Source organism: Leucoraja erinacea, chromosome 1 (genome assembly GCF_028641065.1).
Source record: "Leucoraja erinacea ecotype New England chromosome 1, Leri_hhj_1, whole genome shotgun sequence".
NCBI classification, from domain to species: Eukaryota; Metazoa; Chordata; class Chondrichthyes; order Rajiformes; family Rajidae; genus Leucoraja; species Leucoraja erinaceus.
The window spans coordinates 167,706,654-167,720,647 of record NC_073377.1 but is presented as its reverse complement, the minus strand read 5'-3'; the positions used below and the strand labels follow the sequence as shown (position 1 = coordinate 167,720,647).

Here is a 13,994-nt window from a genome sequence, read left to right as displayed (position 1 = left end):
GGAAGTTAAACCAGGAAGCTTTTAAACACCTGTGAGATTTTCTTTAATTATTTCATGTAAATTGGCAAAGCTGAGGGTTATGGTTGTATGAGAACTGATGGGGGAAAAGGGATTTGGTAGCAGAATTTTGGATTGAGCTGAGGTTTGTGAGAGGTTAATATGTTATTCCAGTTTATATCGGAAAGAAAATGCATTTGAAGTTGAGAATGTAAAATTTCTGACCTGCATGTATACCTTTTGCACAAATTGACTTTCTCTGGTCTGCTTGGTGATGCACTGGCAGCAGCAGCCCCACCTTTTCAGCCGTGGTCAGTTATATTAGTGAAGGAGAAATCCTTTGTCCACCGAAAGTCTGACCTCAACTATCAATTCCTTGATATGGTTTGAAGTTATTGCAAAATTCGTGTTATGAATTCCAATCCAAAGATTACGACTCTGTCCACAAGAAAAGTTGGGCTTGCTAAATTGCCTGCCTGAAATAACTTTCCCCCCCCCCCCCCCAATACAAGGGACACTGATTGTGAGATGTTGATTTGCGTTGATCACTGATGCCACACTGCGGAAGGCACAAGAGTGAGAAATAATGTCTGAACCGGTCTGATTTGTTTTCTAGGTTGCTTGCAGATTCTTCAACCAAGTCCACATCATCAGAAACTGACTGTAATGACAATGTCCCTTCACACAAACCTCCAGCGCCGCCCGCACCTAAACAGGCGATGAATGGCTTCTTCTCACAGCCATGTTTTTACGATTCTCCCCCGCCTAGATTCGCTTCAAAGTCTACAGAGTCAAGCCTTTACAACCTGCCTAGGAGTTATTCTCCAGACATCACTGCCGGAACTTGTTCGCTGTCGGCCGCTGATAGTGAAGGAGATTTATATGTATTTAACACACCGTCACGGATATCTGGCGTGGAGAATCAAATGAGACAGATTTCAGTGTGTTACGACATCCCTCCAACACCAGGAGGCACATATCAGATTCCGCGGCCTTCGGGAGAGGGGACACTGAGTCAAAGTTGCTCAAAGTTGGAGCCTATACCAGACATTCCCCCACCTCGCCCACCAAAACCTTATTTGTCTCACGACCGCTCCCCAGTGGACACCTACTGCGTACCTCGATCATCCTCCGAGGCCGATACCAATTACAGCGTTCCCACGTCCGGCAAAACTCTTCGAAGCAACACCATTGGCACGGTGGAAGGCCACTGGCTTCGAAAAGGTCAGTTCAGCGAGTTACGGGAACGCAACCAGTTTACACATTGAAGCGTGCAGAAACCAAACAGATCCATTGGCCAGGTGGTGCTGAGAAATGTAGTAACTGCACGAAGAGTTCGTCCAACTGATTTGTGGCTAGTGAGAGGAAGAGTAAATTAGTTTTCTGATCGATATGCAGTGATCTCCCATAAAAAAAATATGAATGTATATTAGGTATGATCAAGAATTAGCTTGGATATTATTCCCTTCATAGTTGAATAATCTAACAAAATTCTCTCTTCTATTAATCATAACCAATTTGAAGAATCAACGCTTTTAAGTGAGGGGAGGAAAAATGTTTTTGAGAAAAGAATGTTCTTTGAAAAGTGAAGTCAACAAAGGATAAGGTATGGTTAACAGTTTGAACATTAGTCTGTTTGGACAAGTTTGTGCTTGTCCAGTGGGATATTACATGAGGAAGTCACCATTCAGATGTATCTGGAAACCTGGAAACTCAAATACCTTTCAGATTAGCTCTTTAATAGTCTGAATAGTATTGATTAGTACGGATACAAGAGTTATGGGGGAGAAGGTAGAAGAATGGGGTTGGGAGAAAGAGATAGACCGGCCATGATTGAATGGCGGAGTAGACTTGATGGGCCAAATGGCCTAATTTTGCTCCTATCACTTTTGACCTCATGACCTAATAGCAGACGGAAGGTACATAGTAAAACATGTTTTAATACCTTTTAACTTTCATTTGATAAATCTGGCACTGGCTGATTTTGCTGTCTAGAATAGCAAGATCATTTTATTTGCTACATTTAAGAACTGGTCCACGTCCTGCTACTGGTGTTTTGCCAAAGTATAGGGAGCGTGCATGCGAGTTCTGGTGGCGTTTGTGTTTAGCGAGGTATATTCAATCTTCTTGCTCTCCCTGGGTGAGTGGTTTGCTACCCAGTCAATTTCTGGTGTGAACTGGAATTGTACTCAAGTGACTCACATCCATGTCTTAATTCATTATTGCTACTAACTTCTTTTATATTTTCATTTCTGAATGAATGAATGAATGAATGAATGAATGAATGAATGAATGAATGATTGGTACTGCAGCTTTTCTTAACATAAAATGTTACGTCTTCATTCGAGCTCCTGTTTCTGTTTTGAACAACTGAGATAAGTAGGATCTGGTATCTAATAAATAGACGTGCTTAATAAATGAAGATGGAGACTGAGATAATAATAATAATAATAATAATAAATTTTATTTATGGGCGCCTTTCAAGAGTCTCAAGGACACCTTACAAAAATTTAGCAGGTAGAGGAAAAACATGTAAGGGGAATGAAATAAATAGTAGAGACATGACTAGTACACAATACAAAACACAGTATGAGGCAATTAATGCACAGATGAAAAGGGACGGCACGTGGGGCTAAGGATAGGCAGAGGTGAAGAGATGGGTCTTGAGGCGGGACTGGAAGATGGTGAGGGACACGGAATTGCGGATCAGTTGGGGGAGGGAGTTCCAGAGCCTGGGAGCTGCCCTGGAGAAGGCTCTGTCCCCAAAACTGCGGAGGTTGGACTTGTGGATGGAGAGGAGACCGGCTGATGTGGATCTGAGGGACCGTGAGGGTTGGTAGGGGGAGAGGAGGTCAGTGAGATATGGGGGGGGGGGGACAGATGGTGAAGGGCTTTGTAGATGAGGATCAGGATTTTGTAGGTGATCCGGTGGGAGATGGGAAGCCAGTGAAGTTGTTTGAGGACTGGAGTGATGTGATGCCAGGATTTGGTGTGGGTGATGAGTCGGGTGGCTGCGTTCTGGACCAGTTGGAGTCGGTTGATGTAGGTGGAGCTGATGCCAAGGAGAAGTGAGTTGCAATAGTCCAGTCGGGAGGAAATGAAGGCATGGATGAGTCTCTGGCACTGAGTAACTTCTACACATTTATTTATTTTGTCATATTCGTCTCAAATAATTTCTTCATGTTTTGCTAACAATTTCATATTAACTTGCAGTAGCTCTGTGGTTTGAGAATCAACCAAATGAATAAATATACCACCCCTCAGGCATTATGAGGTTTTACAATCGATGCATTTTTGTGGCTTGCACAGAAAATAATATACACTTGAATATGGTCTCAGTTGTCATTTTTAAAAAGAGGTTAGAGAGGTGCAATTTAATTTGAACTTCAAACTATTGGCTTATTCACTTACACACGGTTCAATAACGAGAGTGAATTTCTTCACTAAAACAGCATATTGTTTTTTTTTTGTGACCATTCTTTTGCAGACTGTGGTCCTCAAGATAGCTATGATATTCCCAGAAAATTTTCAAATTCAGTAGATCTTGGGGAAGGCTTTAGCAGTTACCTAGTAAGTATATTTTAATTGTTTTGGTATCAAAAATGATATATAAAGAAATATTTCATGTATTTCATTTATCTTTTGACAAAATATAAAGCTATATTTCATAGCCTAATTTTGCACTGGAGTGTATGTAATATGTATAGTGTGTGTTTTTTTATATAACAAATTTGGCAAGTGTATGCATACCATTATTTCAGAATGCACATCATGTTTGTGATGGTACTAAGCCATACATATCACAGTGTTTTTAAGTTATCGGGGTCACCCAAAGCTCCCATCAGCCATTGAATTACTTCTGAATTGAAGCTACGATGTAATGCAGACAAACATAATGGGCAAGCCTCATACTGTAAGATCTCGGAATTTGCAATAGTATCAATGACCACTTAACATGTTTTGATGATGTGGTTGGAACGTTGGCCCGGATATTGAGAGCCTAATGCTCTGCTACTTAAATAGCGCAATGGGTTTTCTAGACTCCTTAGCTTTGATATCCTCTTGGTCAACGCAGAACATCCTAGCTGGTGCACAAGTCCTATGCTGGGGCTTGAGCTGAGTGCTTCCCAATTTGGAGGCGAGATTACACTCAAGTACAACAAGCGAACCACAATTCAGGTGAGCGTTGTCCGATGTTAAATTACCTTGGTGAAAACGATTGCAAACTTTGTTTTCTTCTACTTTAAGCAAAAGAAGGGTATGATGCCGCTAGCAAGTTTGAGTACTGATGAAGCTGACCAGAACTATGTGCCCATGGATGCGAGCTCTCCGCCTCGCCTGCATTCCGTCAGCCACTCGGAGCCAGTCCAGGACACTAATTATGTTGCAATGACACCGAGTACTTTTGACTTCCCCACGTTGGGAATGCAAGTGCCACCTCCAGCACACATGGGTTTCAGGGTAAGCCCCAAAACTCCTCCCAGGAGACCAGTACCTAATGCTGACTGCCAGCCACCACCAGTGGACAGAAACCTTAAACCTGACCGGAAAGGTAAGATTACATCCCTTCTGTGTTTGTTTGTTTCTTGGTTTAACCATGCCGAGTTAAAAATACACAACTCATAACTATTTTAACTTTATCGCGAGACACTTCTGGTACAAAATAGTTTATTGAAAAACCAAAACCAAACTTGGCATCACAATTTCAAATTTTGAACAATTTCTGCTGAAGATGAAAATTAAAAGTATGGAAATTTGTGCACGTTTTAGGGGTGGAACTAATCAAAAATATACTTACAAGCTCACGTGCACTTATAGAAACATAGAAAATAGGTGCAGGAGTAGGCCATTCGGCCCTTCGAGCCTGCACTGCCATTCAATATGATCATGGCTGATCATCCAACTCAGTATCCTGTACCTGCCTTCTCTCCATACCCCCTGATCCCTTTAGCCACAAGGGCCTCATATAACCATATAACCATATAACAATTACAGCACGGAAACAGGCCATCTCGGCCCTACAAGTCCGTGCCGAACAACTTTTTTTTTCCCCTTAGTCCCACCTGCCTGCACTCATACCATAACCCTCCATTCCTTTCTCATCCATATGCCTATCCAATTTATTTTTAAATGATACCAACGAACCTGCCTCCACCACTTCCACTGGAAGCTCATTCCACACCGCTACCACTCTCTGCGTAAAGAAGTTCCCCCTCATGTTACCCCTAAACTTCTGTCCCTTAATTCATGTCCTCTTGTTTGAATCTTCCCTATTCTCAAAGGGAAAAGCTTGTCCACATCAACTCTGTCTATCCCTCTCATCATTTTAAAGACCTCTATCAGGTCCCCCCTTAACCTTCTGCGCTCCAGAGAATAAAGACCTAACTTATTCAACCTTTCTCTGTAACTTAGTTGTTGAAACCCAGGCAACATTCTAGTAAATCTCCTCTGTACTCTCTCTATTTTGTTGACATTCTTCCTATAATTGGGCGACCAAAATTGTACACCATACTCCAGATTTGGTCTCACCAATGCCTTGTACAATTTTAACATTACATCCCAGCTTCTATACTCAATGCTCTGATTTATAAAGGCTAGCATACCAAAAGCTTTCTTTACCACCCTATCTATATGAGATTCCACCTCATCTAACTCCTTCTTAAATATAGCCAATGAACTGTGGCCTCAACTACCTTCTGTGGCAGAGAGTTCCAGAGATTCACCACTCTCTGTGTGAAAAATGTTTTTCTCATCTCGGTCCTAAAGGATTTCCCCCTTATCCTTAAGCTGTGACCCCTTGTTCTGGACTTCCCCAACATCGGGAACAATCTTCCTGAATCTAGCCTGTCCAACCCCTTAAGAATTTTGTACGTTTCTATAAGATCCCCTCTCAATCTCCTAAATTCTAGAGAGTATAAACCAAGTCTATCCAGTCTTTCTTCATAAGACCCGACATCCCAGGAATCAGTCTGGTGAACCTTCTCTGCACTCCCTCTATGGCAATAATGTCCTTCCTCAGATTTGGAGACCAAAACTGTACGCAATACTCCAGGTGGGTTCACCAAAACCCTGTTTGCAGTAGAACCTCCCTGCTCCTATAATCTTTTAACATGGCAATTAATTCAAACACTTCACAAGAGTTAACAGATGCTGCAATCTATAAGATCCCCCCTCAATCCCCCGAGTACAAACCAAGTCTGATTATATGATAGAAATCAGATTTGAAACAGAGAAATTGGATTCAAAACTTTTTCTTACAATTTATATTCATTACTAGAACTACAAATTCAAAAGTAAACATAATTTTTATCTTAATTTGAGATTTATTTGAATACATTATCACGAACAAAGTGATCTGTACAGTCACTTTTCATCCATCCTTAATTAGCCTGGTGTAGAATTCCTAGAAATCTGGTGCTAATCTATTTCATGCTACAAAGACACCTACCCTCTTAAATGTTTGTAACGTTATAATCCTATATTGGTGTACCACAACATGTAGATAGTTTTTGTTGGTTCACTGACAGTAATTTTTCATTTTCAGTAATTAGTTTCGTCAATGATTGGGAAGTGACATTATTCAGACATATATGATCCAAAAAGTTCTACCTATACAAAATTACCTTGGACAGCTCGAACGTTATAGTTTAATTATGATTATTGCAGTAAACCACATCCATTTGTTCTTGTCCTGCTGTGGAAAGCTACTTTTGCAGCAGTTTTTAAATGGGAAATGCTAAACTATTGTGATTGTGTTTGTACTGTGACTATACGTGATGCTTGTTTTTTTAATGTATACACATTGTAGTGTGCTCTTGCACCTGGGCTTTGAGTATACTTACTGCCAAATGCTTTTCTTGGGCACCTGCTGCTGGTGAAGGATGCTGTTGGCTATGTTAGTACTTAAGCACCACTTTGCACCTGCTGCTGAGAAATGAGTTAATTTTAACAATATTTGCAAAATAAATGAAGTCTTAGAATGATTGTTTATGTTACATTAAGGCAGTGAATCAAAGTTCCCTGCATGATTATTGTCACTAGGTTCATTTGCTATCTTGTTGCCAGTAACAGCAGGCTAGGGGAGAGAATGCACTCAATGCAATGTATTTCTGACATGACAGTTCAGTACATGGGTCTGAACTGTATTCTTGTTCACTGAGCAAGTATACATCTCAAGATACACTCAGCACACAACTCGTGTGTTAATATAGATAAATTATACAATTGTGTTTCGACATCTTTTCACAGTATTAAGATTAATGGCTTGCCATTTTATTAAGCTCCTGGTGAGAATAATATGCATATTAAACGCTGACAAATGTTACCTGAACAGTTTGCTCACAGCAAGTTCAAGTTCAAGTTCAAGTGAGTTTATTGTCATGTGTCCCTGATAGGACAATGAAATTCTTGCTTTGCTTCAGCACACAGAACATAGTAGGCATTTACTACAGAACAGATCAGCGTGTCCATATACCATTGTATAAATATATACACACATGAATAAATAAACTGATCAAGTGCAAATAACAGATAATGGGCTATTAATGTTCAGAGTTTTGTCCGAGCCAGGTTTAATAGCCTGTTGGCTGTGGGGAAGTAGCTATTCCTGAACCTGGTTGTTGCAGTCTTCAGGCTCCTGTACCTTCTACCTGAAGGTAGCAGGGAGATGAGTGTGTGGCCAGGATGGTGTGGGTCCTTGATGATACTACCAGCCTTTTTGATGCAGCGACTGAGATAAATCCCCTCGATGGACCACCCCCTGTTCTTTCTTAGCCCCCACTCCATGCAATCAGTGTTCCTAGTCTCAACTAATTTGCAGTGATATAGGGGATCACAGGGAATAAAGTATGTGCATTCATACAAAGCCTTTCTAGATTTGGGACATCCCAAAGTGTTTTGAAATATTTTCGAAAGTGGCTGCTGCAATTCAGGCAACAAGATTCTTGCACACAGAAAGCCCCCATGAAGGGAAATATATAGAATTATGTTCTAGTGGAATTTGGTTTAGAGATACAGTTTGTCTAGCACCACTGTTGATAACTCCACTGCTCTTCAAAATAGATTCCTAGACATATATGTACATCTTTCTGAGGAGGTAGACAGGATTTCAGTTACCAGCTTATCTCAATGACTGGACCACTACTAAGATAGCAGTATTAAGCAAAGATCCTATAGCAAGATAGACCACTCCTGCTCATTGCAATGGGCTGACGTGTAGTATGCAACGGAGTGGAACGTGGACCTTTTTTTAATCCATTTCCGTAACCGGACCCAACCCAACCCGACCCAACTCACAGTGTAATCAACGTTGCGGGAGAAGATTTTTCCCAAATAACTCTTATTTTTACGAGGATTTTCCGTATATTTCAGCCTATATCTCGAGTACTCAAACATCGAGTGGGATTTGAATTTGTAATCTCTTACTTGATCAGAAGTGCTGAACACATGATTCACTGCTCTGGAATTATAAAATTCCCACCCACTATGTTGCAGATATAGCATGAAAATATCTTCACTGCATGACTGAGTTTATTTTATTGCTACTGTGCACAAAGCAGCCATTTTAAGGACAATTTTAGGCAACTTAAGAATTTGCTTATCGCACATATTAAAATTCTAAATAGATTTGCTCTTTGCCTTGAGTCACAATACACTTGAGTGTCGGTGTCTGATCTTATTTGACATGAAGGAAATGCAGTCAGTGGCCAGCAATCCCTTGTCTGCTGAAAATGGTTCTGATTACATTGTTGCTGTCATTGCTGTTGATGGTTTGTTGATGTTGTTCATTTGGAGTTGCGTTCATTAAATGCTTCGTTGCAAATTGAGGATGTTTTTGCCAGCGGATTGTCAAAATGCTCTCCAGGCAAAGCCGTAGGGAGTAAGGAGGTGGAATTCATCCTGAAACTCTTTGAGAACTTCAAAATTGGGTACATGGAAACATAGAAACATAGAAATTAGGTGCAGGAGTAGGCCATTCGGCCCTTCGAGCCTGCACCGCCATTCAATATGATCATGGCTGATCATCCAACTCAGTATCCCGTACCTGCCTTCTCTCCATACCCTCTGATCCCCTTAGCCACAAGGGCCACATCTAACTCCCTCTTAAATATAGCCAATGAACTGGCCTCCACTACCCTCTGCGGCAGAGAGTTCCAGAGATTCACCACTCTCTGTGTGGGGAAAAAAGTTCTTCTCATCTCAGTTTTAAAGGATTTCCCCCTTATCCTTAAGCTGTGACCCCTTGTCCTGGACTTCCCCAACATCGGGAGCAATCTTCCTGCATCTAGCCTGTCCAACCCCTTAAGAATTTTGTAAGTTTCTATAAGATCCCCTCTCAATCTCCTAAATTCTAGAGAGTATAAACCAAGTCTATCCAGTCTTTCTTCATAAGACAGTCCTGACATCCCAGGAATCAGTCTGGTGAACCTTCTCTGCACTCCCTCTATGGCAATAATGTCCTTCCTCAGATTTGGAGACCAAAACTGTACGCAATACTCCAGGTGTGGTCTCACCAAGACCCTGTACAACTGCAGCAGAACCTCCCTGCTCCTCTACTCAAATCCTCTATGGCAAGAATGTCCTTCCTCAGATTAGGAGACCAAAACTGTACGCAATACTCCAGGTGTGGTCTCACCCAGACCCTGTACAACTGCAGTAGAACCTCCCTGCTCCTATACTCAAATCCTTGTACATGTCCCTTGTTTTGTTGGATGCTTTGTGGAAGACACAGGGGGGGGGGGGGGGAAATATCTGGAATTTCCCTTTGTCCCACCAGAGACGATCTTCTGCGCATTTTGTAAAGCCTAGGCAGATGATTCTGTGAAATCTGCAGCCTCCAATGAATGATGTTTGCAGTTGTGAAACATTACTGTCCACATTACTCAAGGTAGTATCAACTGGGAACCAATTCCTCCATCGTTTTTGTTAACTAGACGAAGAACTAGGTCCAAATTTCATTTCCCTATCTTTGTTCACTACAAACAAGCAGCAAATTGCAATCTTCCAAAGACACATTTTCTTATGGCTGCTGTGGCAAGCAATGACATGTATTTGCATTGATTGTTACCTCCTACCAGAGAATATTGAGTACAATTGATGGCAGGAATGGCAAATTTCCTGTAGCATTGCAAATTGAGATTGGCATATGAGATATTTTCATTATGGAGATATGTTATTGAAGAAATGTGCTGTAAAAGGTGCGTGGTAAATTTAAAATATATATATTTGCAACCTGGTAAAAGGAATGCATGAACAAGTATTTGTAGAACATTTTCCTCAGAATTGATTTGTTCCTGTTTTTAGTGGGTATGTTGATAGTGGTAGTGTATACGTTTGTTAATTCCTGTCTCGTTTAGAGATTTACCTTGTATGATTGCAGCATCAGTTAACTCTTGTGAAGTGTTTGAATTAATTGCCATGTTAAAAGATTTGAGTATAGGAGCAGGGAGGTTCTACTGCAGTTGTACAGGGTCTTGGTGAGACCACACCTGGAGTATTGCGTACAGTTTTGGTCTCCAAACCTGAGGAAGGACATTATTGCCATAGAGGGAGTGCAGAGAAGGTTCACCAGACTGATTCCTGGGATGTCAGGACTGTCTTATGAAGAAAGACTGGATAGACTTGGTTTATACTCTCTAGAATTTAGGAGATTGAGAGGGGATCTTATAGAAACTTACAAAATTCTTAAGGGGTTGGACAGGCTAGATGCAGGAAGAATGCTCCCGATGTTGGGGAAGTCCAGGACAAGGGGTCACAGCTTAAGGATAAGGGGGAAATCCTTTAAAAACGAGATGAGGAGAACTTTTTTCACACAGAGAGTGGTGAATATCTGGAACTCTCTGCCGCAGAGGGTAGTCGAGGCCAGTTAATTGGCTATATTTAAGAGGGAGTTAGATGTGGCCCTTGTGGCCAAGGGGATCAGGGGGTATGGAGAGAAAGCAGGTACGGGATACTGAGTTGGATGATCAGCCATGATCATATTGAATGGCGGTGCAGGCTCAAAGGGCCGAATGGCCTACTCCTGCACCTATTTTCTATGTTTCTAAGTGATTTATATATGCAGATTGCTTTTATTGCAACACACTATGGGAACTTCACGTCTTTTGTTCAGCTATTCCCAGATCATGTAGGTAAAACAGCTGATGCTGAGAAAGGTCTTTCTGTTCTTTTGACAGACTTGAGTCTAATGCTCTCGGATACAGCGTGGAAACTGGCCCATTGGCCCAACTTGCCCACACCGGCCAACATGTCCCAGCCACACTAGCCCCACCTGCCTGCGTTTGGGCCATATCCCTCTAAACCTGTCCTATCCATGTGCCTGTTTAGATGTTTCTTAAACATTGGTCATTTCATCTCTGTGGCAAGACTGGGAATGTATAATCAGGGTGCAGGAAGCAAGTCTATTTGTGTTTTCTGCAAAGGTAACCAGAGTATTTTCATTCACGGCCACCGTAATATTTTCATTGGTAATTTTGTTTGAACAAAACTCCGGAACTCCAGGGACATCTCTGGATTTATTCCCTATGTACCTTTGCAGGAAGCAGAAATAGGCCTGCTTCCTGCGCTCTTATTTTAGATTCTCAGCCTCACCACAGAGATTATGAAATGACCAGCATTTATGATACATTGAGACAGGTACATGGATCGGACAGGTTTACAGGGGTATGGCCCAACATAGAAACATAGAAACATAGAAATTAGGTGCAGGAGTAGGCCATTCGGCCCTTCGAGCCTGCACCGCCATTCAATATGATCATGGCTGATCATCCAACTCAGTATCCCGTACCTGCCTTCTCTCCATACCCCCTGATCCCCTTAGCCACAAGGGCCACATCTAACTCCCTCTTAAATATAGCCAATGAACTGGCCTCAACTACCCTCTGTGGCAGAGAGTTCCAGAGATTCACCACTCTCTGTGTGAAAAAATCTCGGTCATCTCGGTTTTAAAGGATTTCCCCCTTATCCTTAAGCTGTGACCCCTTGTCCTGGACTTCCCCAACATCGGGAGCAATCTTTCTGCATCTAGCCTGTCCAACCCCTTAAGAATTTTGTAAGTTTCTATAAGATCCCCTCTCAATCTCCTAAATTCTAGAGAGTATAAACCAAGTCTATCCAGTCTTTCTTCATAAGACAGTCCTGACATCCCAGGAATCAGTCTGGTGAACCTTCTCTGCACTCCCTCTATGGCAATAATGTCCTTCCTCAGTAGAACCTCCCTGCTCCTATACCACGGGCAGGTGGGACTAATGTAGCTGGGACATGTTGGCTAGTGTAAGCAAGGTGGGCCAAAGGACTTGTTTCCACAATGTATGATTCTATGACCCATATGAATCTACTGTTGTGACGTTTGATTGTAAAAGCTGCCCATTTGTGGTAACAAAAGCCATTATGCAAAGGGATTACAGCGACAATTGGTGTTTTTGTCTTCTTTGCACCCCATTGCTGAAAATAGAGTCAGGGACATCAAGGGGCATCATGCTGTAGCTGTACAAGGTGACGATAAGGCCATATCTGGAGAGCAGTCTATGCTATGGGACATCATGGGGCATCATGCTGTAGCTGTACAAGGTGACGATAAGGCCATATCTGGAGAGCAGTCTATGCTATGGGACATCAAGGGGCATCATGCTGTAGCTGTACAAGGTGACGATAAGGCCACATCTGGAGAGCAGTCTATGCTATGGGACATCATGGGGCATCATGCTGTAGCTGTACAAGGTGATGATGAGGCCACATCTGGAGAGCAGTCTATGCTAACAGTCTCGGGGAATCATTACATGGAGCACAGCATGGAAACAGGCACTTTGACCCAACTCATACATATCTAACTAAGTTAATCCTATTTGCTTGAACCTGGCCCATATCCCTCCAAATCTTTCCTATCCATGATGTACCTGCCTGAATATTACCCTCATAACAACCTCCGCCAGTTCCTCTGCCAGTCCGTTCCATGCACGCACCCCCATCTTCTGTGTGAAAAAGTTGCCCCTTTTTAAATCTTTCCTCTCTCACCTTAAGCCTGCGCACTCTTGACTTAGACTCCGTTACCCTGAGGAATGGTGGTTATTTGCCATTTTCTATGCCCCTCTACAAGGTTCACCCTTCAGCCCCAGTTTAATGACTTCCTTTGTGTGTGTAACAGGGCCATTAGACCTGTCTGCAGTACGGGGAGACCTTGTTATAATGCACCATAGCAGGGGGGGGGAATGGTGTCTGTTATTGCCGATTGTCTGTTATAACCGAGTAAGGGAGTCGCTCCAATCACCCAGTCAGTGCCAGCTCCATGAAACAAAGAGTTGTTTTCAAATACAAAATTATTTTTGTCACTGCAGAGGCTGTTCGTCACATTGTTTAATAGAATATCATTGCACAAGCGTCGATGGAAACCAATTCTTGTCAATTTCAATGAATTCCCGCAGTTTAATTAGCAAAGTGCGTTCTTAAAGAGACAGCGGCGGTTGATTACTGTGGCAACGCTCCGTCTGTACGGAAACTGTTATAATGAGGTTAATAATAACTAGGGTCGACTGTTCTCCAAATGTGGCCTCACCATCATTGTACATGACAGTATACATGAAACTATAACATGACGTACTTGTGGTACAAGCCACTCCTGTACTTAATACACTGACTGCAGGGTGCAAAACGCCAACTTCACACCCTGCCTACTTGTATCACCGCATTCATAGAATTATATAGCTGCACCCTAGGTACATCACTCCTTTTCATGCTGTTCTACAACACTCCCCAGGGCTACACCATCTTTTGTTAAGCCCTGCCTGATTTAGCCTGCCAAAATACAATACCTCGTATTTAGTTGAATAAGACTTCATTTACCAGGCCTCACCCAACCAGCCAGGTTGATCAAGATCCCGTTGTAACCGGAGATAATATTAAGTGTCTATTATACCACCAATTTTAGTCTCACCCGCAAACTCACTAACCGGGCAGGCCGCCTACATTCACATCCAAACCCTTTATATAAATTACAAACTGCA

At 42.1% G+C, this 13,994-nt stretch overlaps 1 protein-coding gene across 1 annotated transcript in view; it reads left to right on the top strand.

Moving 5' to 3' along the window:
* gab1 (GRB2-associated binding protein 1) overlaps nucleotides 1-13,994 on the top strand; it is a 316,599-nt gene that overhangs the window by 278,682 nt on the left and 23,923 nt on the right. Inside the window, exons 9-11 of the mRNA XM_055637022.1 lie at nucleotides 614-1,221; nucleotides 3,485-3,567; nucleotides 4,246-4,549. Coding sequence (XP_055492997.1) covers nucleotides 614-1,221; nucleotides 3,485-3,567; nucleotides 4,246-4,549 — 995 coding nt within the window. The remainder of the gene's footprint in view (nucleotides 1-613; nucleotides 1,222-3,484; nucleotides 3,568-4,245; nucleotides 4,550-13,994) is intronic.